This window comes from Scyliorhinus torazame, chromosome 5 (assembly GCF_047496885.1).
Source record: "Scyliorhinus torazame isolate Kashiwa2021f chromosome 5, sScyTor2.1, whole genome shotgun sequence".
In the NCBI taxonomy this organism is placed as follows: Eukaryota; Metazoa; Chordata; class Chondrichthyes; order Carcharhiniformes; family Scyliorhinidae; genus Scyliorhinus; species Scyliorhinus torazame.
The window spans coordinates 138015828-138041625 of NC_092711.1; the positions used below are offsets into that span (position 1 = coordinate 138015828).

At 56.5% G+C, this 25798-nt stretch overlaps 1 protein-coding gene across 1 annotated transcript in view; it reads right to left on the bottom strand.

Moving 5' to 3' along the window:
* Window positions 1-24995, bottom strand: part of LOC140417934 (proteasome activator complex subunit 2-like) — a gene marked incomplete at its 5' end in the record, with an annotated part of 34235 nt that extends 9240 nt beyond the window's left edge. The window contains 7 exons of the mRNA XM_072501366.1: window positions 2798-2865; window positions 4891-4959; window positions 12503-12600; window positions 12892-12949; window positions 15894-15980; window positions 20536-20598; window positions 24948-24995. Of these exons, the coding sequence (XP_072357467.1) occupies window positions 2798-2865; window positions 4891-4959; window positions 12503-12600; window positions 12892-12949; window positions 15894-15980; window positions 20536-20598; window positions 24948-24995 (491 nt within the window). The remainder of the gene's footprint in view (window positions 1-2797; window positions 2866-4890; window positions 4960-12502; window positions 12601-12891; window positions 12950-15893; window positions 15981-20535; window positions 20599-24947) is intronic.
* Window positions 24996-25798: the final 803 nt, after the last annotated feature.

Here is a 25798-nt window from a genome sequence, read left to right on the forward strand (position 1 = left end):
GCGTGCGCCTGTGTACGTGCGCGTGCCTGTGTATGTGCGCGTGCCTGTGTACGTGCGCGTGCCTGTGTACGTGCGCGTGCCTGTGTATGTGCGCCGCCTGTGTACGTGCGCCGCCTGTGTACGTGCGCATGCCCGTGTACGTGCGCCGCCTGTGTACGTGCGCGTGCCCGTGCGTGCGCCTGTGTACGTGCGCGCGTGTGTACGTGCGCACGCCTGTGTACGTGCGCGCGCCTGTGTACGTGCGCGCGCCTGTGTACGTGCGCGCGCCTGTGTACGTGCGCGCGCCTGTGTACGTGCGCGCGTCTGTGTACGTGCGCATGGCTGTGTACATGCGTATGCTTCTGTGTATGCACGCAAGTGTCTATGCACGTACGTATCTGTGTACATAAATGTGTCTGTATGTACATATGTGTCTGTGTACCTATGTACATGTCTGTGTACGCACGTGTGTCTGTGCATGTACGTATGTGGCTGTCTACGTATGTGTGTCAGAGTATTACATACTTGTCTGTGTACATAAGAGTCTGGTCTGTGTGGATGTACCGGTCTGTATATGTACATACCTGTCTGTGTATACATGCATCTGTGTGCATGGGAGCGTCTGTGTGTGTGTGTGTACACGAGTGTCTGTGCATGTGTAAGAGTCTCTGTGTGTGTATGTCTGCGTGTGTGAGACAGTGTACGTGATATTCAAGTTCTGCACTATCAAGAATTAAATAAATAAATACTGGCGAAATTTGAGACATGTGGTTGAAGTTTATCATCTTGCACTCACCAGGACGAACCCAAGAATGTCAAAGTTCGAACTCTCACAACAATTTACACCATGGGGGAAAAGGGTGCTAAATGGTTGGCAAGTCGATTCTGGTAGGCCGAGATATTGTGATGGCAAAAGCAAAGGGGGGGGTGGGGGGACTATAGGCTCTCCGAGCTCCTGGGTAATACAGAATAAGAAGCAAGACTTGAACAGGTTTCTTTTGTTTTCAACCTTTAAAAGACGTTGGTCTGACCTCAAATGAAGTGTTGTTCGGGGCATAGTGCTTTAGGAAAGATGTAGGGCAGCACGGTAGCACAAGTGGCTAGCACTGTGGCTTCACAGTGCCAGGGTCCCAGGTTCGATTCCCCGCTGGGCCATTGTCTGTGGGGAGTCTGCACGTCCTCCCCGTGTCTGCGTGGGTTTCCTCCGGGTGCTCCGGTTTCCTTCCACAGTCCAAAGACGTGCAGGTTAGGTGGATTGGCCATGATAAACTGCCCTTAGCCTGTCAGACTGTAGAGACAGGAGGACTCACAGATGCCCAGCCTGTGAGACTGTTGGGACAGGCAGATTCTCGATTCCCCCCAGCCTGAGACACTGTAGGGACAGGCAGATTCATAAATCCCTCAGACAGTAAAACTATAGGGACAGGTGGATTCTCAACCCCCCCAGCCAGTGAAACTGTAGGGACAGGCGGATTCCAAATCCCTCAGACTGTGAAACTATAGGGACAGGTGAATTCTCAGTCCCCCAGCCAGTGAAACTTTAGGGACAGGCGGATTCCCAATCCCCTCAACCTGGGAGACTGTATAGACAGGTTGATTTGCAATCCCACAGCCTGTGAGACTGTAGAAACAGGTGGATTCTTGATCCCACAGCCTGTGAGAGTGTAGGGACAGGTGAATTCTCAATTCCCCAGCCTTTGACACTGTAGGGACTGGCAGATTTTAAATTGCCCAACCTGATAGTTTAGCGACAGATGGATTCCCAATTCTCCCAACCTGTGAGACTGTAGGGGCAGGCGGATTCCCATTCCCCACAACCTGTGCAAATGTATTGACTGGCGAATTCTCGATCCCCCAGCCTGAGACTGTAGGGACAGGCGGATTCCAAATCCTCACACCCTGTGCAAATGTATCGACAGGCGGAGTCTCGATCCCCCAGCCTGTGAGACTGTAGGGACAGGCAGATTCTCGATCCCCCAGCCTGAGACACTGTAGGGACAGGCAGATTCTCGATCCCCCAGCCTGAGACACTGTAGGGACAGGCAGATTCTCGATCCCCCAGCCTGAGACACTGCAGGGACAGGCAGATTCTCGATCCCCCAGCCTGAGACACTGTAGGGACAGGCAGATTCTTGATCCCCCAGCCTGTGAGACTGTAGGGACAGGCAGATTCTCGATCCCCCAGCCTGAGACACTGTAGGGACAGGCAGATTCTTGATCCCCCAGCCTGTGAGACTGTAGGGACAGGCAGATTCTTGATCCCCCAGCCTGAGACACTGTAGGGACAGGCAGATTCTCGATCCCCCAGCCTGAGACACTGTAGGGACAGGCAGATTCTTGATCCCCCAGCCTGTGAGACTGTAGGGACAGGCAGATTCTCGATCCTCCAGCCTGAGACACTGTAGGGACAGGCAGATTCTCGATCCCCCAGCCTGAGACACTGTAGGGACAGGCAGATTCTTGATCCCCCAGCCTGAGACACTGTAGGGACAGGCAGATTCTCGATCCTCCAGCCTGAGAGACTGTAGGGACAGGCAGATTCTCGATTCCCCCAGCCTGTGAGACTGTAGGGACAGGCATATTCTTGATCCCACAGCCTGTGAGACAATAGGGATGGGTTGATTCTCAATCCCACAGCCTGTGAGACTGTAGGGACAGGCAGATTATTGATCCCCCAGCCTGTGAGACTGTAGGGACAGGCAGATTATTGATCCCCCAGCCTGTGAGACTGTAGGGACAGGCAGATTCTCGATCCCCCCAGCCGGTGAGACTGTAGGGACAGGCGGATGATCAATGCTCACTCCTCTAGCTAACGTACTTGGTGATGCTGGTCTGGAACCCCTCCACCTTGGCCCGCACTGCTGCCGTCCTCTCCAGAATCTTTTCCTGAGGGAGGAACATTAAACGTCGTGTCAGAATCCCGAGGTCACTCCAGCCTCTCCCGCCATTGCCCCTACACCCAGCTCCCCATGGCCCTTCCAGCGAAGATATAACCATCAGGCCACCCTGCCCACCGACTCCAAAACCAGCCTAACGTTCCCCCGCCAACCCTCTCCACCCTGGCCCCTTTCCCTCGTACCACAGTGGGAACTCCCCCCCCCCCCCACCAAAACCCGGGAGGAGGTGGAAGGCTGCTCAACCTGGAAAGCTCTCGTCGTTCACTGATGCAGTCCCCAACCAACTTCATTTTCTCCCTCACTCCCCCTACCTCCTATTCCTCTGCCCCCCTCGCCCCACCCTGGAGAGGGTTGACTCACAGTTGGTGGGTGGGCACATGAGGCAGTCGATCGAAAGCCGAGCACGGATTCACCCGGATGCTGCCTGGGCGGGAGGGTCTCGGCGGTGAGGAGAGGCTGGCTAGGGTTGGGTTCATTTTCCTTGGAGCAGAAAAGGCCGTCGGGGCGGGGGGTGAAACCTGATCGAGGTGTCAGGTTATGAGGGAGATAGATAGGGTGGATTGAAAGAAACTTTTCCCCCTTAGTAGAGGGGTCAATAACTAGGGGGGAACAAATTGAAGGTCAGCGCAGGAGGTTTAGAGGGGTTCGAGGAGATACATTTTCACCCAGAGGGCGGTGGGAATCGGGAACTCGCTGCTTGAAAGGGTGGTGGAGGCGGGAACCCTCACAACATCTGAGAAGCGTTCAGACGAGCACTTGAACCGCCTCAGCGTACAAGGGCTGCGGGCTAAGTGCTGGGAAATGGGATTAGAATAGATAGATCCTACATTTTTATTGTTTCAATCAAGAAGACCGGCCTTGCGCAATGTTTTTGGGGGTGGGGGCTACCATTTAAAAATATGGGGTCACCCATTTAAAACGGAGATGAGGAGAAATATTTTTCTCTCAGAGGGCGGTGAGTCTCTGGGACTCTCTTCCTCCAAGGGCGGCGGAAGCTGAGATGGACAGATTCTTGGTTAACGAGAGGGGTGAAAGGTTATCGGGGGTCGGCAGAGTTGAGGTCGCAATAGGAGCAGCCATGGACTTTTCCAATGGCGGGGCAGGCTGGAGGGGCCGAGTGGCCTACACTCTTGCTCTTAAACCTTCAATGCCCCTCGCGATAAACGATAACCTCTCCCCCAATACACTCCCCCCCCCCCCCCAACCATAGTGCTTGCTGTAACCACTTCTACCACTTAACCTTCTGTGCAAGGCTTACTTTCAAAATGGGGGAGTGGGGAGGCCAGGAACAATGGGGGCTGGGGGGGAGAGACAACGGAGATCGAGGGGTTTGCCCTCAGAATTCGTGAAAGGTTGAGTGGACAGTTTAACAGAGAGAAATCTGAAGACAAATAGGGTGTTGTTTCTCCGCCCAACCCCCTCACACTGGGGGGCTGCATTGCAACATGGGTTCAGTTCCCTCCAACGGCAGTCGATTGGGGGCAGCACGGTAGCACAGTGGTTAGCACAATTGCTTCACAGCTCCAGGGTCCCAGGTTCGATTCCCGGCCTTGGGTCACTGTCTGTGCGGAGTCTGCAACGTTCCCCCAGTGTGCGCGTGGGTCTCCTCCGGGTGCTCCAGTTTCCTCCCGCAGTCCAAAGATGTGCAGGTTAGGTGGGTTGGCCATGCTAAATTGCCCTTAGTGTCCAAAATTGCCCTTAGTGTTGGGTGGGGTTACTGGGTTATGGGGAATAGGGTGGAGGTGTGCGGTTGGGTAGGGTGCTCTTTCCAAGAGCCGGTGCAGACTCGATGGGCCAAATGGCCTCCTTCTGCACTGTAAATTCTATGAAGATCTAAATTCAATTAAATGAAATCTGGAGTATATGGCGCTAATCCCAGTAATGATGACCGTGACAACAATGATCAATTGTCTTATGTAAAAAAAAAACCCACCTGGTTCATGAACGTCCCCCTTTAGGGAAAGGGAAAGTCTGCCGCCCTTATCCCCACCACCCCCCACACTGCCTTCCTCACCTGAATGGCCACTCCAAAATCATTTCCGTCTTCGATCTTTGGTACCATATACTGGATCCAGGTTGTCAGCTGGAAAATAGGAAGAGTACAAGTGGTGAGCGTAGAAACAGAGGGCACGAGTATCTGGCCGCGTTGCACTCAAGCGTAAGCGCAACGCGGCCAGAGAATCCTGGGAGAGGCCTCCAGCGAGCCTCCCGACAGCTTCCGCGCCTCGGGAGATTTACCAAACTCCCGAGAGAGTCGGCGCAGGAATTCCGCCCCAAATAGACAGGACAAAACGGCGCTCCTGGAAGTAGGTCATAAACCTACTTACGAGCCACCTGCCCAGGATCCACCGGCCTCCGTTAATTCTCCGGCCTCCCCAGGGAGGCTGCAGCCGGGCGGCGATCAGAAACTGGTCCACATAGAAAGTGCACCAGGCATAACGGCAACGCGGGGGGGCGGGGGTGGGGGGGGGGGGCTCCCGGGCCAGCAGAAACCCCTGGATGGTCAGTGTCGGTGGAGGGTGGCTCCCTGGACCTCCCCCCTGGAACGTGGGCAGCTGGCACTTTGGCACCACCACCCTGGGACTACCAAGGTGCCCAGGTGGCACTGCCAAGGCAGCAGGAGTACTGCCTGGGTGGTACGGCCAAGGGTCAGGGGCCGAGTGGGGGGGGGGGGGGGGGGCCATGCCCATGAAATGAGGGTGTGGGCGGTTTAAGGGTGGGGATGTGCAGGGCGGGTAAGTAGGGGCCTCTGGAAGGTTGGAGGGGTGGTGGGTGGGGGTCCTGGAAGGGAGGGGGGCGTGCAGTAAGGGGGTTTGGGGAGGAGGGGCTGATGAAGAAATGGACGCCAGGGCACCCATAGCTGGGGTGTGGGGCAGCGTCCGTGTGTGTGTGTGGAGGGTGACATTGCCCATGGGTGGAGGTGATCCACAAGGTCACGTGGAGGCCGGGGCACCCTTTCAAAATGGCGGCCCGATCGCCCGGAGTTGAGCTCCGCAGTGCTAAAAAAAAAACCTACGTGAGAACGAAACAGGCGAGAAACTTCCCAGGGACCAAAAGAGTGACTCAGTGTCATTGAATAGCGGTAGGGAACTATCCGGCAGAGCCAACGGGAAATTCCCTGAAACACCCAGCACAAATTAACTTGGAAATGTTGTGGGAGAATCGCGCCCATAGAGTGTATTGCACCTAACTCTGCTGGAGAGAGGGGAAGACCTCGATGCTGACACTGGATCAGTGCAGAGGGAGCTCTGTATTGTACCTGTCTCTGGGAGAGCTCGATGCTGACACTGGGGCAGTGTAGAGGGAGCTCAGTATTGTACCTGTCTCTGGGAGAGCTCGATGCTGACACTGGGGCAGTGTAGAGGGAGCTCTGTATTGTGCGTGTCTCTGGCAGAGCTCGATGCTGACACTGGGGCAGTGTAGAGGGAGCTCTGTATTGTACCTGTCTCTGGGAGAGCTCGATGCTGACACTGGGGCAGTGTAGAGGGAGCTCTGTATTGTACCTGTCTCTGGGAGAGCTCGATGCTGACACTGGGGCAGTGTAGAGGGAGCTCTGTATTGTACCTGTCTCTGGGAGAGCTCGATGCTGACACTGGGGCAGTGTAGAGGGAGCTCTGTATTGTACCTGTCTCTGGGAGAGCTCGATGCTGACACTGGGGCAATGTAGAGGGAGCTCTGTATTGTACCTGTCTCTGGGAGAGCTCGATGCTGACACTGGGGCAGTGTAGAGGGAGCTCTGTATTGTACCTGTCTCTGGGAGAGCTCGATGCTGACACTGGGGCAATGTAGAGGGAGCTCTGTATTGTACCTGTCTCTGGGAGAGCTCGATGCTGACACTGGGGCAGTGTAGAGGGAGCTCTGTATTGTGCGTGTCTCTGGCAGAGCTCGATGCTGACACTGGGGCAGTGTAGAGGGAGCTCTGTATTGTGCGTGTCTCTGGGTGAGCTCGATGCTGACACTGGGGCAGTGTAGAGGGAGCTCTGTATTGTGCGTGTCTCTGGCAGAGCTCGATGCTGACACTGGGGCAGTGTAGAGGGAGCTCTGTATTGTACCTGTCTCTGGGAGAGCTCGATGCTGACACTGGGGCAGTGTAGAGGGAGCTCTGTATTGTACGTGTCTCTGGGAGAGCTCGATGCTGACACTGGGGCAGTGTAGAGGGAGCTCTGTATTGTACCTGTCTCTGGGAGAGCTCGATGCTGACACTGGGGCAGTGTAGAGGGAGGTCGGTATTGTACCTGTCTCTGGGAGAGCTCGATGCTGACACTGGGGCAGTGTAGAGGGAGCTCTGTATTGTACCTGTCTCTGGGAGAGCTCGATGCTGACACTGGGGCAGTGTAGAGGGAGCTCTGTATTGTACCTGTCTCTGGGAGAGCTCGATGCTGACACTGGGGCAGTGTAGAGGGAGCTCTGTATTGTACCTGTCTCTAGGAGAGCTCGATGCTGACACTGGGGCAATGTAGAGGGAGCTCTGTATTGTACCTGTCTCTGGGAGAGCTCGCTGCTGACACTGGGGCAGTGTAGAGGGTGCTCTGTATTGTGCGTGTCTCTGGGAGAGCTCGATGCTGACACTGGGGCAGTGTAGAGGGGGCTCAGTATTGTACCTGTCTCTGGGAGAGCTCGATGCTGACACTGGGGCAGTGTAGAGGGAGCTCTGTATTGTGCGTGTCTCTGGGAGAGCTCGATGCTGACTTGGGGCAGTGTAGAGGGAGCTCTGTATTGTACCTGTCACTGCGAGAGCTCGATGCTGACACTGGGGCAGTGTAGAGGGAGCTCTGTATTGTACCTGTCTCTGGGAGAGCTCGATGCTGACACTGGGGCAATGTAGAGGGAGCTCTGTATTGTACCTGTCTCTGGGAGAGCTCGATGCTGACACTGGGGCAGTGTAGAGGGAGCTCTGTATTGTGCGTGTCTCTGGGAGAGCTCAATGCTGACACTGGGGCAGTGAAGAGGGTGCTCTGTATTGTGCGTGTCTCTGGGAGAGCTCGATGCTGACACTGGGGCAGTGTAGAGGGAGCTCTGTATTGTACCTGTCACTGCGAGAGCTCGATGCTGACACTGGGGCAGTGTAGAGGGAGCTCTGTATTGTGCGTGTCTCTGGGAGAGCTCGATGCTCACACTGGGGCAGTGTAGAGGGAGCTCTGTATTGTACCAGTCTCTGCGAGAGCTCGATGCTGACACTGGGGCAGTGTAGAGGGAGCTCTGTATTGTGCGTGTCTCTGGCAGAGCTCGATGCTGACACTGGGGCAGTGTAGAGGGAGCTCTGTATTGTACGTGTCTCTGGGAGAGCTCGAAGCTGACACTGGGGCAGTGTAGAGGGAGTTCTGTATTGTACCTGTCACAGGGAGAGCTCGATGCTGACACTGGGGCAGTGTAGAGGGAGCTCTGTATTGTACCTGTCTCTGGGAGAGCTCGATGCTGACACTGGGGCAGTGTAGAGGGAGCTCTGTATTGTACCTGTCTCTGGGAGAGCTCGATGATAACACTGGGGCAGCGTAGAGGGAGCTCTGTATTGTACATGTCTCTGGGAGAGCTCGATGCTGACTCTGGGGCAGTGTAGAGGAGCTCTGTATTGTACCTGTCTCTGGGAGAGCTCGATGCTGACACTGGGGCAGTGTAGAGGGAGCTCTGTATTGTACGTGTCTCTGGGAGACCTCGATGCTGACACTGGGGCAGTGTAGAGGGAGTTCTGTATTGTGCGTGTTTCTGGGAGAGCTCGATGCTGACACTGGAGCAGTGTAGAGGGAGCTCTGTATTGTACCTGTCTCTGGGAGAGATCGATGCTGACACTGGGGCAGTGTAGAGGGAGCTCTGTACTGTACCTGTCTCTGGGAGAACTCGATGCTGACACTGGGGCAGTGTAGAGGGAGCTCTGTATTGTGCGTGTCTCTGGGAGAGCTCGATGCTGACACTGGGGCAGTGTAGAGGGAGCTCTGTATTGTACGTGTCTCTGGGAGAGTTCGATGCTGACACTGGGGCAGTGTAGAGGGAGCTCTGTATTGTACCTGTCTCTGGGAGAGCTCGATGCTGACACTGTGGCAGTGTAGAGGGAGCTCTGAATTGTACCTGTCACTGGGAGAGCTCGATGCTGACATTGGGAGAGTATAGAGGGAGCTCTGTATTGTACGTGTCTCTGGGAGAGCTCGATGCTGACACTGGGGCAGCGTAGAGGGAGCTCTGTATTGTACCTGTCACTGGGAGAGCTTGATGCTGACACTGGGGCAGTGTAGAGGGAGCTCTGTATTGTACCTGTCACTGGGAGAGCTCGATGCTGACACTGGGGCAATGTAGAGGGAGCTCTGTATTGTATGTGTCTCTGGGAGAGCTCGATGCTGACACTGGGACAGTGTAGAGGGAGCTCTGTATTGTACCTGTCTCTGGCAGAGCTCGATGCTGACACTGGGGCAGTGTAGAGGGAGCTCTGTATTGTACCTGTCTCTGGGAGAGCTCGATGCTGACACTGGGGCAGTGTAGAGGGAGCTCTGTATTGTACCGGTCTCTGGGAGAGCTCGATGCTGACTCTGGGGCAGTGTAGCGGGAGCTCTGTATTGTACCTGTCTCTGGGAGAGCTCGATGCTGACACGGGCAGTGTAGCGGGAGCTCTGTATTGAACCTGTCTATGGGAGAGCTCGATGCTGACACTGGGGCAGTGTAGAGGGTGCTCTGTATTGTACCTGTCTCTGGGAGAGCTCGATGCTGACACTGGGGCAGTGTAGAGGGAGCTCTATATTGTACCTGTCTCTGGGAGAGCTTGATGCTGACATGGAGGCAGTGTAGAGGGTGCTCTGTATTGTACATGTCTCTGGGAGAGCTCGATGCTGACACTGGGGCAGTGTAGAGGGAGCTCTATTGTACCTGTCTCTGGGAGAGCTCCGTCCTGATACTGGGGCAGTGTAGAGGGAGCGCTGTACTGTACGTGTCTCTGGGAGAGCTCAATGCTGACACTGAGGCAGTGTAGAGGGAGCTCTGTATTGTACCTGTCTCTGGGAGAGCTCGATGCTGACACTGGGGCAGTGTACAGGGAGCTCTGTATTGTACGTGTCTCTGGGAGAGCTTGATGCTGCCACTGGGGCTGTGTAGAGGGAGCTCTGTATTGTACGTGTCTCAGGGAGAGCTCGATGCTGACACTGGGGCAGTGTAGAGGGTGCTCTGTATTGTACCTGTCTCTGGGAGAGCTTGATGCTGACACTGGGGCAGTGTAGAGGGAGCTCTATTGTACCTGTCTCTGGGAGAGCTCCGTCCTGATACTGGGGCAGTGTAGAGGGAGCGCTGTACTGTACGTGTCTCTGGGAGAGCTCGACGCTGACACTGGGGCAGTGTAGAGGGAGGTCTGTATTGTACCTGTCTCTGGGAGAGCTCGATGCTGACACTGGGGCAGTGTAGAGGGAGCTCTGCATTGTACGTGTCTCTGGGAGAGCTCGATGCTGACACTGGGGCAGTGTAGAGGGAGCTCTGTATTGTACGTGTCTCTGGGAGAGCTCGATGCTGACACTGGGGCAGTGTAGAGGGTGCTCTGTATTGTACCTGTCTCTGGGAGAGCTCGAAGCTGACACTGGGGCAGTGTAGAGGGAGCTCTATTGTACCTGTCTCTGGGAGAGCTCCGTCCTGATACTGGGGCAGTGTAGAGGGAGCGCTGTACTGTACGTGTCTCTGGGAGAGCTCAATGCTGACACTGAGGCAGTGTAGAGGGAGCTCTGTATTGTACCTGTCTCTGGGAGAGCTCGATGCTGACACTGGGGCAGTGTACAGGGAGCTCTGTATTGTACGTGTCTCTGGGAGAGCTCGATGCTGCCACTGGGGCAGTGTAGAGGGAGCTCTGTATTGTACCTGTCCTGGGAGAGCTTGATGCTGACACTGGGGCAGTGTAGAGGGAGGTCGGTATTGTACCTGTCTCTGGGAGAGCTCGATGCTGACACTGGGGCAGTGTAGAGGGAGCTCTGTATTGTACCTGTCTCTGGGAGAGCTTGATGCTGACACTGGGGCAGTGTAGAGGGAGCTCTGTATTGTACTTGTCTCTGGGAGAGCTCGAAGCTGACACTGGGGCAGTGTAGAGGGAGCTCTGTATTGTACCTGTCTCTGGGAGAGCTCGATGCTGACACTGGGGCAATGTAGAGGGAGCTCTGTATTGTACCTGTCTCTGGGAGAGCTCGATGCTGACACTGGGGCAGTGTAGAGGGAGCTCTGTATTGTACCTGTCTCTGGGAGAGCTCGATGCTGACACTGGGGCAATGTAGAGGGAGCTCTGTATTGTACCTGTCTCTGGGAGAGCTCGATGCTGACACTGGGGCAGTGTAGAGGGAGCTCTGTATTGTGCGTGTCTCTGGCAGAGCTCGATGCTGACACTGGGGCAGTGTAGAGGGAGCTCTGTATTGTGCGTGTCTCTGGGAGAGCTCAATGCTGACACTGAGGCAGTGTAGAGGGAGCTCTGTATTGTACCTGTCTCTGGGAGAGCTCGATGCTGACACTGGGGCAGTGTACAGGGAGCTCTGTATTGTACGTGTCTCTGGGAGAGCTCGATGCTGCCACTGGGGCAGTGTAGAGGGAGCTCTGTATTGTACCTGTCCTGGGAGAGCTTGATGCTGACACTGGGGCAGTGTAGAGGGAGGTCGGTATTGTACCTGTCTCTGGGAGAGCTCGATGCTGACCCTGGGCTAGTGTAGAGGGTGGTCTGTATTGTACCTGTCTCTGGGAGAGCTCGATGCTGACACTGGGGCAGTGTAGAGGGAGCTCTGTATTGTACTTGTCTCTGGGAGAGCTCGAAGCTGACACTGGGGCAGTGTAGAGGGAGCTCTGTATTGTACCCGTCTCTGGGAGAGCTCGATGCTGACACTGGGGCAGTGTAGAGGGAGCTCTGTATTGTACGTGTCTCTGGGAGAGCTCGATGCTGACACTGGGGCAGTGTAGAGGGAGCTCTGTATTGTACCTGTCACTGGGAGAGCTCGATGCTGACACTGGGGCAGTGTAGAGGGAGCTCTGTATTGTACCTGTCTCTGGGAGAGCTCGATGCTGACACTGGGGCAATGTAGAGGGAGCGCTGTACTGTACCTGTCTCTGGGAGAGCTCTATGCTGACACTGGGGCAGTGTAGAGGGTTCTCTGTATTGTACATGTCTCAGGGAGAGCTCGATGCTGACACTGGCGCAGTGTAGAGGGAGCTCTGTATTGTACCTGTCACTGGGAGAGCTCGATGCTGACACTGGGGCAGTGTAGAGGGAGCTCTGTATTGTACGTGTCTCTGGGAGAGCTCAAAGCTGACACTGGGGCAGTGTAGAGGGAGCTCTGTATTGTACCTGTCTCTGGGAGAGCTTGATGCTGACACTGGGGCAGTGTAGAGGGAGCTCTGTATTGTACCTGTCTCTGGGAGAGCTCGATGCTGACACTGGGGGAGCTTGATGCTGACACTGGGGGAGCTTGATGCTGACACTGGGGGAGCTCGATGCTGACACTGGGGGAGCTCGATGCTGACACTGGGGCAGTGTAGAGGGAGCTCTGTATTATACCTGTCTCTGGGAGAGCTTGATGCTGACACTGGGGGAGCTCGATGCTGACACTGGGGCAGTGCAGAGGTGCTCTGTATTGTGTCTGTCTCCCTGTGATGGCTTGATGCCTCTCCGAGATCGTGTGACTCACCATAATGCACGTTTCCTTCAGCAGCCTCAATTCCGGCTTAACGAGTTGGACTAACGTCATGATCTTTTCATTGGCCTTCAGCAGACCACATTTAGGCGCTGCAGTTGAAAAGGAGCAAAGGATTAACTGCCACGGTGCTTGCACTTTGAACTTTCCCCTCCCCAGCGCCCTCCGCACCCCTCCTTCATGGCCTCAGGCGCCTTCGTCCGGCGCTGAGGCCCAACAGAGAGCAGGAAGTGCCCAGGTCACGGCCCCCACCTCCGATCCGAGGAGCTGGGTGGAGGACCGTGTGAGTTGACGGCGCTCCTCGCAGACTGGGGGAGACGGATCGCTGCCTCGACCGTATTTTGCCTCAGGACCATCCTGGTTCAGCCAGCAGGAGTACTCACGTTTCTCCTTCTTTTTCTCCTTCTCGTCTTCCGTGTCCGACGCCTTGTCGCCGTTCTCCTACGGATGGAGATCACAGCCTGTGTTAAAGAGTCCTTTGGAGAGGGTGGAGTGAGGGGACAGGCGGGGCTGGGGGTAAGGGTGGGGGCAACTCAACTACTGCCTGAGGATTCACCCGTGGCCCATTTTGCGCCAGGCCGATTTAAAATGGCGGACAGCATTGGAGAGGAACAGGAGGAGGCCCATTCAGCCCCTTCTCCAGCCTGTTACACGGGAACAGGAGGAGGCCCATTCAGCCCCTTCTCCAGCCTGTTACACAGCAACAGGGGGAGGCCCTTTCTCCAGCCTGTTACACAGGGAACAGGAGGAGGCCCATTCAGCCCCTTCTCCAGCCTGTTACACAGGAACAGGAGGAGGCCCATTCAGCCCCTTCTCCAGCCTGTTACACGGGAACAGGAGGAGTCCCATTCAGCCCCTTCTCCAGCCCGTTACACAGGAACAGGAGGAGGCCCATTCAGCCCCTTCTCCAGCCTGTTACACAGGGAACAGGAGGAGGCCCATTCAGCCCCTTCTCCAGCCTGTTACACAGGAACAGGAGGAGGCCCATTCAGCCCCTTCTCCAGCCTGTTACACAGGGAACAGGAGGAGGCCCATTCAGCCCCTTCTCCAGCCTGTTACACGGGAACAGGAGGAGGCCCATTCAGCCCCTTCTCCAGCCTGTTCCACAGGAACAGGAGGAGGCCCATTCAGCCCTTTCTCCAGACTGTTACAGGGGAACAGGAGGAGGCCCATTCAGCCCCTTCTCCAGCCTGTTACACAGGAACAGGAGGAGGCCCATTCAGCCCCTTCTCCAGCCTGTTACAGGGGAACAGGAGGAGGCCCATTCAGCCCCTTCTCCAGCCTGTTACACAGGAACAGGAGGAGGCCCATTCAGCCCCTTCTCCAGCCTGTTACACAGCAACAGGGGGAGGCCCTTTCTCCAGCCTGTTACACAGGGAACAGGAGGAGGCCCATTCAGCCCCTTCTCCAGCCTGTTACACAGGAACAGGAGGAGGCCCATTCAGCCCCTTCTCCAGCCTGTTACACGGGAACAGGAGGAGTCCCATTCAGCCCCTTCTCCAGCCCGTTACACAGGAACAGGAGGAGGCCCATTCAGCCCCTTCTCCAGCCTGTTACACAGGGAACAGGAGGAGGCCCATTCAGCCCCTTCTCCAGCCTGTTACACAGGAACAGGAGGAGGCCCATTCAGCCCCTTCTCCAGCCTGTTACACAGGGAACAGGAGGAGGCCCATTCAGCCCCTTCTCCAGCCTGTTACACGGGAACAGGAGGAGGCCCATTCAGCCCCTTCTCCAGCCTGTTCCACAGGAACAGGAGGAGGCCCATTCAGCCCTTTCTCCAGACTGTTACAGGGGAACAGGAGGAGGCCCATTCAGCCCCTTCTCCAGCCTGTTACACAGGAACAGGAGGAGGCCCATTCAGCCCCTTCTCCAGCCTGTTACAGGGGAACAGGAGGAGGCCCATTCAGCCCCTTCTCCAGCCTGTTACACAGGAACAGGAGGAGGCCCATTCAGCCCCTTCTCCAGCCTGTTACACAGGAACAGGAGGAGGCCCATTAAGTCCCTTCTCCAGCCTGTAACACAGGAACAGGAGGAGGCCCATTGAGCCCCTTCTCCAGCCTGTAACACAGGAACAGGAGGAGGCCCATTCAGCCCCTTCTCCAGCCTGTAACACAGGAACAGGAGGAGGCCCATTCAGCCCCTTCTCCAGCCTGTAACACAGGAACAGGAGGAAGCCCATTCAGCCCCTTCTCCAGTCTGTTAGACAGGAACATGAGGAGGCCCATTCAGCCCCTTCTCCAGCCTGTTACACAGGAACAGGAGGAGGCCCATTCAGCCCCTTCTCCAGCCTGTAACACAGGAACAGGAGGAGGCCCATTGAGCCCCTTCTCCAGTCTGTTACACGGGGAACAGGAGCAGGCTCATTCAGCCTCTTCCCCAGCCTGTTACACAGGAACAGGAGGCGGCCCATTCAGCCCCTTCTCCGGCCTGTTACACGGGAACAGGAGGAGGCCCATTCAGCCCCTTCTCCAGCATGTTACACAGGGAACAGGAGGAGGCCCATTCAGCCTCTTCTCCAGCATGTTACACAGGGAACAGGAGGAGGCCCATTCAGCCCCTTCTCCAGCCTGTTACACGGGAACAGGAGGAGGCCCATTCAGCCCCTTCTCCAGCCTGTTACACGGGAACCTCCAGCCTGTTACACGGGAACAGGAGGAGGCCCATTCAGCCACATCTTCAGCCTGTTACACAGGAACAGGAGGCCCATTCAGCCCCTTCTCCAGCCTGTTACACAGGAACAGGAGGAGGCCCATTCTGCCCCTTCTCCAGCCTGTTACACGGGAACAGGAGGAGGCCCATTCAGCCCCTTCTCCAGCCTGTTACACGGGAACAGGAGGAGGCCCATTCAGCCCCTTCTCCAGCCTGTTACACGGGAACAGGAGGAGGCCCATTCAGCCCCTTCTCCAGCATGTTACACAGGGAACAGGAGGAGGCCCATTCAGCCCCTTCGCCAGCCTGTTACACAGGAACAGGAGGACGCCCAATCTCCGAGACAGATTAATTTACCAACGGTCACCTATTGCCTTTGCACGGACTACACTTTGGTCGGCTGGAAGAGACTTTGGGTGCGGCCCAAGACCCCTCGGAAATGTAACATTACCCGCGCTCGCCCTTCAACCTTCAGCCTCAATCTCCTGCCACCTTGCCAATTGGTTGACCAACCTCCATCCCCTGCCCCGCAACCACTGCAGGCTCTGCGAGCTTGTCATCTTTTCTTTTGACAAGGTCATAGGCTAAGAGAGAGAGGTCATGGGGAAGGCCAGAGACTGGCTTTGTGTAACTAAAACGCGCCCCCCCCCCCCAAACCTCCCTGTCACCAGTCCCATCGCAACTCCTCTCACCCCTGCCGTCAACCCTCCCCTCACCCACCCCCCTGTCCTCTCACCTCCTCCTTCTTGGGGGGGTCTGGGATGGGAATATCCAGCTCTCCGTGGATCTGTGTCAAATCGCCCAGGTTCAGGATGCCTGGTTGCTGTGGGAACAAAACAAACAAAGATCATAAAGGGGAGCAGAAGTACCTTGTGTTGTCCGATTATGTTTTTTTCTTTTATTTCCTTTTCTTTTCATGTACTTAATTATCTGTTGAGCTGCTCGCAGAAAAATACATTTCACTGTACCTCGTGACAATAAAGAAATCCAACCCAATCCAAGTAGGCCCGATTCGGCCCCTCGAGACCTTTCACCCTCTGGTGACCCGGGGGCGAGCACAAAAATTGGAAGGAGGCGACCATCCGTCCCTCTCGGACCTACTCCGTCAATCGACAGGATCGTGGCTGATCTGAACCCTGGGCCTCGACGCCAGTTCCCTCCCTGTCCCCCTCATAACCCTCGACGATCAGAAATCTCTCTGACTCGGGCCTTGAATATATTCGGTGACCCGCAGCCTCCGCTGCTTCTCGGGGGGAGAGGATTCCACAGACTGACCTCCCTCTGAGAGAAGAAATTCCTCCTCATCCCAGTCTTCAATGGGAGACCCCCTTCCCCTCATTTTTAAATCATGCCTTCGCCAGCTCAAGATTTCACCCCCCACGAGGGGGAAACATCCTCTCAGCATCCATCCTGTCACCGCCCCCCCTCAGAATCTGATCCGTTTCAATAAGATCTCCTCTGGTTCTTTCTAAACTCCAATGGGTACAGGCCCCGACCAGCTCAACCTTTCCTCATCTGACAAACCCCCTCCGTCCCGGGAATCGGCCCTGTGAACCTTCTCTGAACGGCCTCCGATGCCGGTACATCCCTCCTCAGGTAAGGAGACCAGAACTGTACCCATTACTCTGGGTGAGGCCTAATCAAGGCCCTGCATGTCTGTTGTCATGTGAGAGTACCTTTAAGAAATGGGTGTTTATAAATAGGTGTGTATATAAATATCTGTAGTGAGAGTACCTTTAATAAATGGGTGTTTATTACTGCAGTGATGTCAGAGAGTGGGTGGAGCTGGGCTGTCTGTCAGCTTTTTACTTTCGTTTCAGGCTGTTTGCTGCAGGGTGTGTTTTAGTTTTGTTTTCAGAGCTGGATAGCTGCAGTCACAGCCAAAGGTGTATTAGAGTCTCCCTCTGTAATCTAAAGACTGTAAATCGATCCTGGTGATTTAAATCTAATAACAGTAGTGTCTTTAACCTGATGTGCTTCTGGTAAAAGGTGTTTTTAAGTCTTATGGATGTTCAAAGGAAAGTTTAAGTATTACTTAGTGTTGTATTCTTTGGGGGTTGTATTTGAATTGACGGTTGCTAAGATGTTCACTGTATGTTTTAAAAAGGTTAACTTGAGTTCATAGAATAAACATTGTTTTGCTTTAAAAAATACTTTTCCATTTCTGCTGTACCACCCCTGTAGAGTGGGCCGTGTGCTCCCCGTACCACAATCTAGTAAAAGTTGTGGGTCAGGTGAACTCCATGATACACTTTGGGGTTCTCGAAATCCTGGCCCATAACACTGTAGCCAGACTTCCCTACCGGTTATACTTCACCTACTCCCCTCTCCCTGTCTTTGCGATGAAGACCAACGCTCCATTTGCCTTCTTGATTGCCGACTGTTACCTGCGTGCTCACATTTTTGTGATCCATGTACAAGGACAATCAGATCGCTCTGTACCACAGCGTCTGCCGCCCTTCGAGACAAATGTCGAACCTTCAACCCTCCCGGCCTCCCCCCTCCACTGATCATCCCCTTCCATCCATCATCGGGCTGAAGGTCCTTACCCAGTAAACCTTCTCTGAACTGCTTCCAACACATTGACATCATTCCTTAAATGAGAGCAATACTGTACACAGTGCTCCAGATGTGGTCTCACCAATGTCCTGTGTAACTGAAGCATAACCTCCCTACTTTTGTATTCAATTCCCCTCACAATAAACAATAACATTCTATTAGCTTTCCTAATTACTTGCTGTACCTGTATACTCGCCTTTTGTGAGTCATGCTCTTGGACACCCAGATCCCTCTGAATCTCAGAGCTCTGCAATCTCTCACCATTTTGTACGGTGGCACAGTGGTTAGCACTGCTGCCTCACAGCGCCAGGGACCCGGGTTCAACTCCGGCCTTGGGTGACTGTCTGTGTGGGAGTTTGCACTTTCGCTCCATGCGTTCCTTCCGGGTGCTCCGGTTTCCTCCCACCATTCAAAGATGTGCAGGTTAGGTGGATTGGCCGTGATAAATTACCCCTTAGTGTCCAACCGTTAGGTGGGGTTACAGGGCTAGGGCGGGAGAGTGACCCTGGGCAGGGTGCTCTTTTGGAGGGTTGGTGCAGACTCGAGGGGCCGAATGGCCTCCTTCTGCACTGTCAGGATTCTATGGATGAGCTTCTTTTTTATTCTTCCTGCCACAATTTCACATTTTCCCACACTGTTCTCATTTGGCAGATCTTTTCCCCACTCACTTAACCTATCTATAATCCCTTTGTAGTTCCTTATGTCCTCTTCACAATTTACTTGCCTACCTATCTTTGTGTCGCCAGCAAATTTAGTGACTGCACCTTCAGTCCCGTCATCCAAGTCAGTTCGATAAATTGTAAAAGCCACACAAGCGTGGTGTGAATGTAACTTGCCACTTGTCCGCCCAAGCCTGGATATTGTCCAGGTCTTGCTGCATTTGGACACGGACTGCTTCATTATCCGAGGAGTCGCGAATGGAGCCGAATATTGTGCAGTCATCCCCAGGGTTCCCATTGACTCCAGTTTGGACTCCATGGTGGCACACCCGGTCGGATGCTGCCTTGATGTCACGAACAAGTCAGCGAATCTCATCATTACTGACGAACAGCAAGTTATTCAATTAGCTCTCGCTCACAAATGCACACTCCTCCGTGCATTTACACACTTGTTCGCAATCTTGTGGGATCACTCCCTCACCTACTCTCTCTCCCTCCATCTGTTGGAGTCTGGCCCGGGATCATCAGATTCTCTCAGTCTCTTTCCTTCCATCCCTCTCTCTCTCCGTCCCTGTGTCACCCTCTCTCTATGTCTCGCTCTTAAGTCTGTCTGTCTTTCTCTCCACCTATGTAGGGCAGCACAGTAGCATGGTGGTTAGCACAATTGCTTCACAGCTCCAGGGTCCCAGGTTCGATTCCGGCTTGGGTCACTGTCTGTGCGGAGTCTGCACGTCCTCCCCGTGTGTGCGTGGGTTTCCTCCGGGTGCTCCGGTTTCCTCCCACAGTCCAAAGATGTGCAGGTTCGGTGGATTGGCCGGGATAAATTGCCCTTCGTGTCCAAAATTGCCCTCAGTGTTGGGTGGGGTTACTGGGATAGGGTGGAGGTGTGGGCTTGGGTAGGGTGCTCTTTCCAAGGTGCAGACTCGATGGGCCGAATGGCCTCCTTCTGCACTGTAAATTCTATGAATTCTATCACTCTGTCTCTTTTTTTTTTAAATTTAGAGTACCCAATTCATTTTTTCCAATTAAGGGGTAATTTAGCGTGGCCAATCCACCTACCCGGCACATCTTTTGGGTTGTGGGGGCGAAACCCACGCAAACACGGGGAGAATGTGCAAACTCCACACGGACAGTGACCCAGAGCCGGGATCGAACCTGTGACCTCGGTGCCGCGAGGCAGCAGGGCTAACCCACTGCTCCACCGTGCTGTCAGTCTGTCTCTCTGTTTGTCTCTATGGGCTCAATACAACTAAATGGAACGTAGCGAGCGCATTTAACCGCACGTTTCCCGGCAATGGTCAAGGCCGCATACAGCCTTTGGGGACATTGGGGAGCTCTGCCCGCCGGAACTCCCCTAGTGTTGCGAGAGATCGGGATGGCATTTTTAACCTCGGACCTCCTTGAAGCAATTCCCCACCCACTCCGAATGCACTATGGGAGGGTCCTGGCTCGATCACGCATGTGCAAAAAATGCCAGCTTGGCACATTGGCAGTGCCAGGCTGGCACCAAGGTGGCATTTTCTGCTCACGCACGATTGGGCTGGGGGCCCCCTGCATGGGTCTTGGGAGGGGCATATTCCACGAGCGGTGCCCCCAGTGTACAAAACCGGGCTATGTGGGGCCGTGCGTTACCCTTTGAGGCCCCTTACAGAACGCAAGTTGCCTTCAATAGCCCTGTCTTTCTCGGCCTTCGAGTGCTGGGACACTCCAACTCCAGGAGACTTTGTTCCCATTTGATTGAATGAAGCCTGATATCTCTCCATCTCTCGCTCTCTCTCTCCATCTCTCCGTCTCTCGCCTGCTCTCTCCCCGTCCCGCCCCCGCCCGCTCTGTCGCCATCACGCCCTCTCCCCGCCACGCCCTCTCCCCGCCACACCCTCTCCCTCTCCCCACCACGCCCTCTCCCTCTCCCCACCACGCCCTCTCCCTCTCCCCTGTCTCGCCCTCTTTGTCTCCATCTCTGTCTCCTCCTCTCTCGCGGCTGTGTTGCCCTCTCTGCAGGATGCTTCTTTTTTGGGGAATGATCTGAAAGCTTCTCCTCCACCCCGCCTTCCCCAGCCTCTCCCCCACCCCGCCTCCCCCAGCCTCCCCGCCTCCCCCAGTGTCCTCTCTGAAGGTCCTGCAGTTGCCTTTGGGAGTTCGGAGGGGGAACACACTTACCTGGAGTAATTTGCTCAGCTCCAATATTTTGTCTGGCAACTGGCTGGAGATCAGGCGAACAGCCTGTGGGAAGAGAGGTAGAGTGCGAGTGTGAAAATATGCACACTAAACATGTGGACCATCTCGCGCAGGCACGCGCAGGGGCGCAGGAGGGACAAGCAAGCGCACAGACACACACCGATACACAAACATGCGCACAGACACTCAAACATGCGCACAGATACACAAACATGCGCACAGACACACAAACATGCGCACAGACACACAAACATGCACACAGACACACAAACAAGCTACAGGACACACAAAATCACGAATGCACAGAAGTACACACACAAAGATGCACAGACTCACTTGGACACACAGGCCACATGGATGCAAAAATACAGGAACACGATTTTTAGAACATTTTCTGGCAGCGATAGCACTTTGAAAATACACAGGAAAGTGCCACTTTGAGGTACGGTCCCGATTTCAAATCGAAGGCCTTCTCAATGAGCTCTCGGAAGTCCAGAAGGGATTTTAACACCAATTTTGAAGGACTTTTCGAACTCAGTTGCCGGCCTAATAATCGGTCAGAGTTCGAGCCGGCGGTAACTCTGATACAATGTGTTTCGGTGGGCTCGGGAGAAACACATTTAAAACAAAGTGTTTTTGCTGTGGCCAGAGAGAAACACTTTAAAGATTTTATTGGCGAGAAAACAAAGATACAATTTTATGTATACACTTTTCAAGAACAAACTGACGCTATATATCATGGATGCAAAAATACACAGGTACACACGGACACACAAGCACAGAGACATCCAGGCACAGACACCCAGTCTCACTTGCTCACATGGAGACAAAGGCACACACCATGCAGAGGCACACAAAGCACAAACACACTAGTTCACTTGGACACACAGGCCACACGAATGCAAAAGTGCACGGACACACACAACGAAATTCCCCCCCAAAATACCCAAGTTAGTCAGTGGTGTGTGTTTCAGTGAGTTCCCCATCGACTCTGCCGGCGAGTTCCCCACCGCTATTCAATGTCAGTTTTCTGGGCCCGGGGGAGTTTCCCACTGGTTCAGGCCACACTTGTGCTTGTGGGTGCCCCACACCCATGGAAAATGTCACTCCCCACACACATGGACACTACCCCACACCATCAAGTGAGGACACCCTGCTATAGGTACCCCCCTCTTCAGCCCCCCCCCCCCCCCCCCCAACTGCCCTTGTGTGGACCAGCACTGATCGGTGTCCGGCTGCAGCCTCCCTGGGCAGGCGGAAGAACCGCGGGAGGCCGCTGGATCCCGCGCAGGTAGGTTTTAAGCAGTTTACAACCTACTTGCCTGGTATGGAGGGCATAAGCTATGAGGAGCGATTGAATAAACTCGGTTTGTTTTCACTGGAACGAAGGAGGTTGAGGGGCGACCTGATAGAGGTATACAAAATTATGAGGGGCATAGACAGAGTGGATAGTCAGAGGCTTTTCCCCAGGGTAGAGGGGTCAATTACTAGGGGGCATAGGTTTAAGGTGAGAGGGGCAAGGTTTAGAGTAGATGTACGAGGCAAGTTTTTTACGCAGAGGGTAGTGGGTGCCTGGAACTCACTACCGGAGGAGGTGGTGGAAGCAGGGACGATAGGGACATTTAAGGGGCATCTTGACAAATACATGAATAGGATGGGAATAGAGGGATACGGACCCAGGAAGTGTAGAAGATTGTAGTTTAGTCGGGCAGTATGGTCGGCACGGGCTTGGAGGGCCGAAGGGCCTGTTCCTGTGCTGTACATTTCTTTGTTCTTTGTTCTTTGTACTTCCGCGAGCGTCAGTCAGTCATGCTCATTTGGGACGGTGCTCTGACTCCGACGTCTCGCGGCACTCCAGAAAATCTCGCGAGGCATGGAACCTGTCGGGAGGCTCGCCGCAAGCCTCTCGCGGCATTCCCTGGCTGCATTGCACTCAAGCGAGAGCACAACGCAGCTGGAGACTCGTGCCCCCAGGCTCGCAGGCACACTGACTGGCGCACACCGACGCACAGGCGCACACCGGCGCACACCGACGCACCGGCGCCCAGGCACACACCGGCGCCCAGGCGCACACCGGCGCCCAGGCGCACACCGACGCCCAGGCGCACACCGACACACCGGCGCCCAGGCACACACCGGCGGCCAGGCGCACACCGGCGCCCAGGCACACACCGGCGCCCAGGCACACACCGGCGCCCAGGCACACACCGGCGCCCAGGCACACACCGACGCCCAGGCACACACCGGCGCCCAGGCACACACCGGCGCCCAGGCACACACCGGCGCCCAGGCACCCACCGGCGCCCAGGCACACACCGGCGCCCAGGCGCACACCGGCGCCCAGGCGCACACCGGCGCCCAGGCGCACACCGGCGCCCAGGCGCACACCGGCGCCCAGGCGCACACCGGCGCCCAGGCGCACACCGGCGCACAGGCGCACACCGGCGCACACCGGCGCCCAGGCGCACACCGGCGCCCAGGCGCACACCGGCGCCCAGGCGCACACCGACGCCCAGGCGCACACCGGCGCCCAGGCGCACACCGGCGCCCAGGCACACACCGGCGCCCAGGCACACACCGGCGCCCAGGCACACACCGGCGCCCAGGCACACACCGGCGCCCAGGCACACACCGGCGCCCAGGCACACACCGGCGCCCAGGCACACACCGGCGCCCAGGCACACACCGGCGCCCAGGCACACACCGGCGCCCAGGCACACACCGGCGCACAGGCACACACCGGCGCCCAGGCACACACCGGCGCCCAGGCACACACCGGCGCCCAGGCACACACCGGCGCCCAGGCACACACCGGCGCCCAGGCACACACCGGCGCCCAGGCACACACCGGCGCCCAGGCACACACCGGCGCCCAGGCACCCACCGGCGCCCAGGCACACACCGGCGCCCAGGCACACACCGGCGCACAGGCACACACCGGCGCCCAGGCACACACCGGCGCACAGGCACACACCGGCGCCCAGGCACACACCGGCGCCCAGGCACACACCGACGCCCAGGCACACACCGGCGCCCAGGCACACACCGGCGCCCAGGCGCACACCGGCGCCCAGGCACACACCGGCGCCCAGGCACACACCGGCGCCCAGGCGCACACCGGCGCACAGGCGCACAGGCGCACACCGGCGCCCAGGCGCACACCGGCGCACAGGCGCACACCGACGCCCAGGCGCACACCGGTGCCCAGGCGCACACCGGCGCCCAGGCACACACCGGCGCCCAGGCACCCACCGGCGCCCAGGCACACACCGGCGCCCAGGCACACACCGGCGCCCAGGCGCACACCGGCGCACAGGCACACACCGGCGCACAGGCACACACCGGCGCACACCGGCGCCCAGGCACACACCGGCGCCCAGGCACACACCGGCGCCCAGGCACACACCGGCGCCCAGGCACCCACCGGAGCCCAGGCACCCACCGGAGCCCAGGCACACACCGGCGCACAGGCGCACACCGGCGCCCAGGCACACACCGACACACAGGCGCACACCGGCGCCCAGGCACACACCGGCGCCCAGGCACACACCGGCGCACAGGCGCACACCGGCGCCCAGGCACACACCGACACACAGGCGCACACCGGCGCCCAGGCACACACCGGCGCCCAGGCACACACCGGCGCACAGGCGCACACCGGCGCCCAGGCACACACCGGCGTACAGGCACACACCGGCGCACAGGCACACACCGGCGCACACCGGCGCCCAGGCACACACCGGCGCCCAGGCACACACCGGCGCACAGGCACACACCGGCGCACAGGCACACACCGGCGCACAGGCACACACCGGCGCACAGGCGCACACCGGCGCCCAGGCACACACCGGCGTACAGGCACACACCGGCGCCCAGGCACACACCGGCGCCCAGGCACACACCGGCGCCCAGGCGCACACCGGCGTACAGGCACACACCGGCGCACAGGCACACACCGGCGCACACCGGCGCCCAGGCACACACCGGCGCCCAGGCACACACCGGCGCCCAGGCACACACCGGCGCCCAGGCACACACCGGCGTACAGGCACACACCGGCGCACAGGCACACACCGGCGCACACCGGCGCCCAGGCACACACCGGCGCACAGGCACACACCGGCGCACAGGCACACACCGGCGCACACCGGCGCCCAGGCACACACCAGCGTACACCGACACTCACATGGACACGGAGGCACACAGCTGCAAAAACGCACCACACAGGGACGGACACACATGGACGGACACACATTGTCGCACACAAAGAGTTACAGTTTCAGAAAGAGACAGAGATAGTCAGAGTTAGAGAGAGATTGAATGGAGAGAAAGAGTCACACAGAGGGAGACAGAGATAAGAACGCGCGCACATATATTTTTGTTTTGTCACTTACATCAGCACAGACGTCACCCCTGAACTTCTGCACCTGAAGAGGAGATAATAATCATCCTTATTATTGTCACAAGTGGGCTGACATTAACGCTGCGATGAAGTTACTGTGAGAAGCCCCCAGTCGCCACATTCCGGAGCCTGTCCGGGTCACAGAGGGAGAATTCAGAATGTCCAATTCACCCAACAGCACGTCTTTCGGGACTTGTGGGAGGAAACCGGAGCACCCGGAGGAAACCCACGCAGACACGGGGAGAACGTGCAGACTCCGCACAGACGGTGACCCAGCGGGGAATCGAACCTGGGACCCAGGCGCTGTGAAGCTACAGTGCTAACCACTGCGCTACCGTGCCACTTAGAGAGACACATTAAAACCAGCTTCATTATAAAGACATTGCTTTACCCTGGCAGCATCATTTGCAGCAAGGGCTTAGACACAGAGTAAAGCTCCCTCTACACTGTCCCCATCAAACACTCCCAGGACAGGTACAGCACGGGGCTGGGTACAGAGTAAAGCTCCCTCTACACTGTCCCCATCAAACACTCCCAGGACAGGTACAGCACGGGGTTAGATACAGAGTAAAGCTCCCTCGACACTGTCCCCATCAAACACTCCCAGGACAGGTACAGCACGGGGTTAGACAGAGAGTAAAGCTCCCTCTACACTGACCCCATCAAACACTCCCAGGACAGGTACAGCACGGGGTTAGATACAGAGTAAAGCTCCCTCTACACTGTCCCCATCAAACACTCCCAGGACAGGTACAGCACGGGGTTAGATACAGAGTAAAGCTCCCTTTACACTGTCCCCATCAAACACTCACAGGACAGGTACAGCACGGGGTTAGATACAGA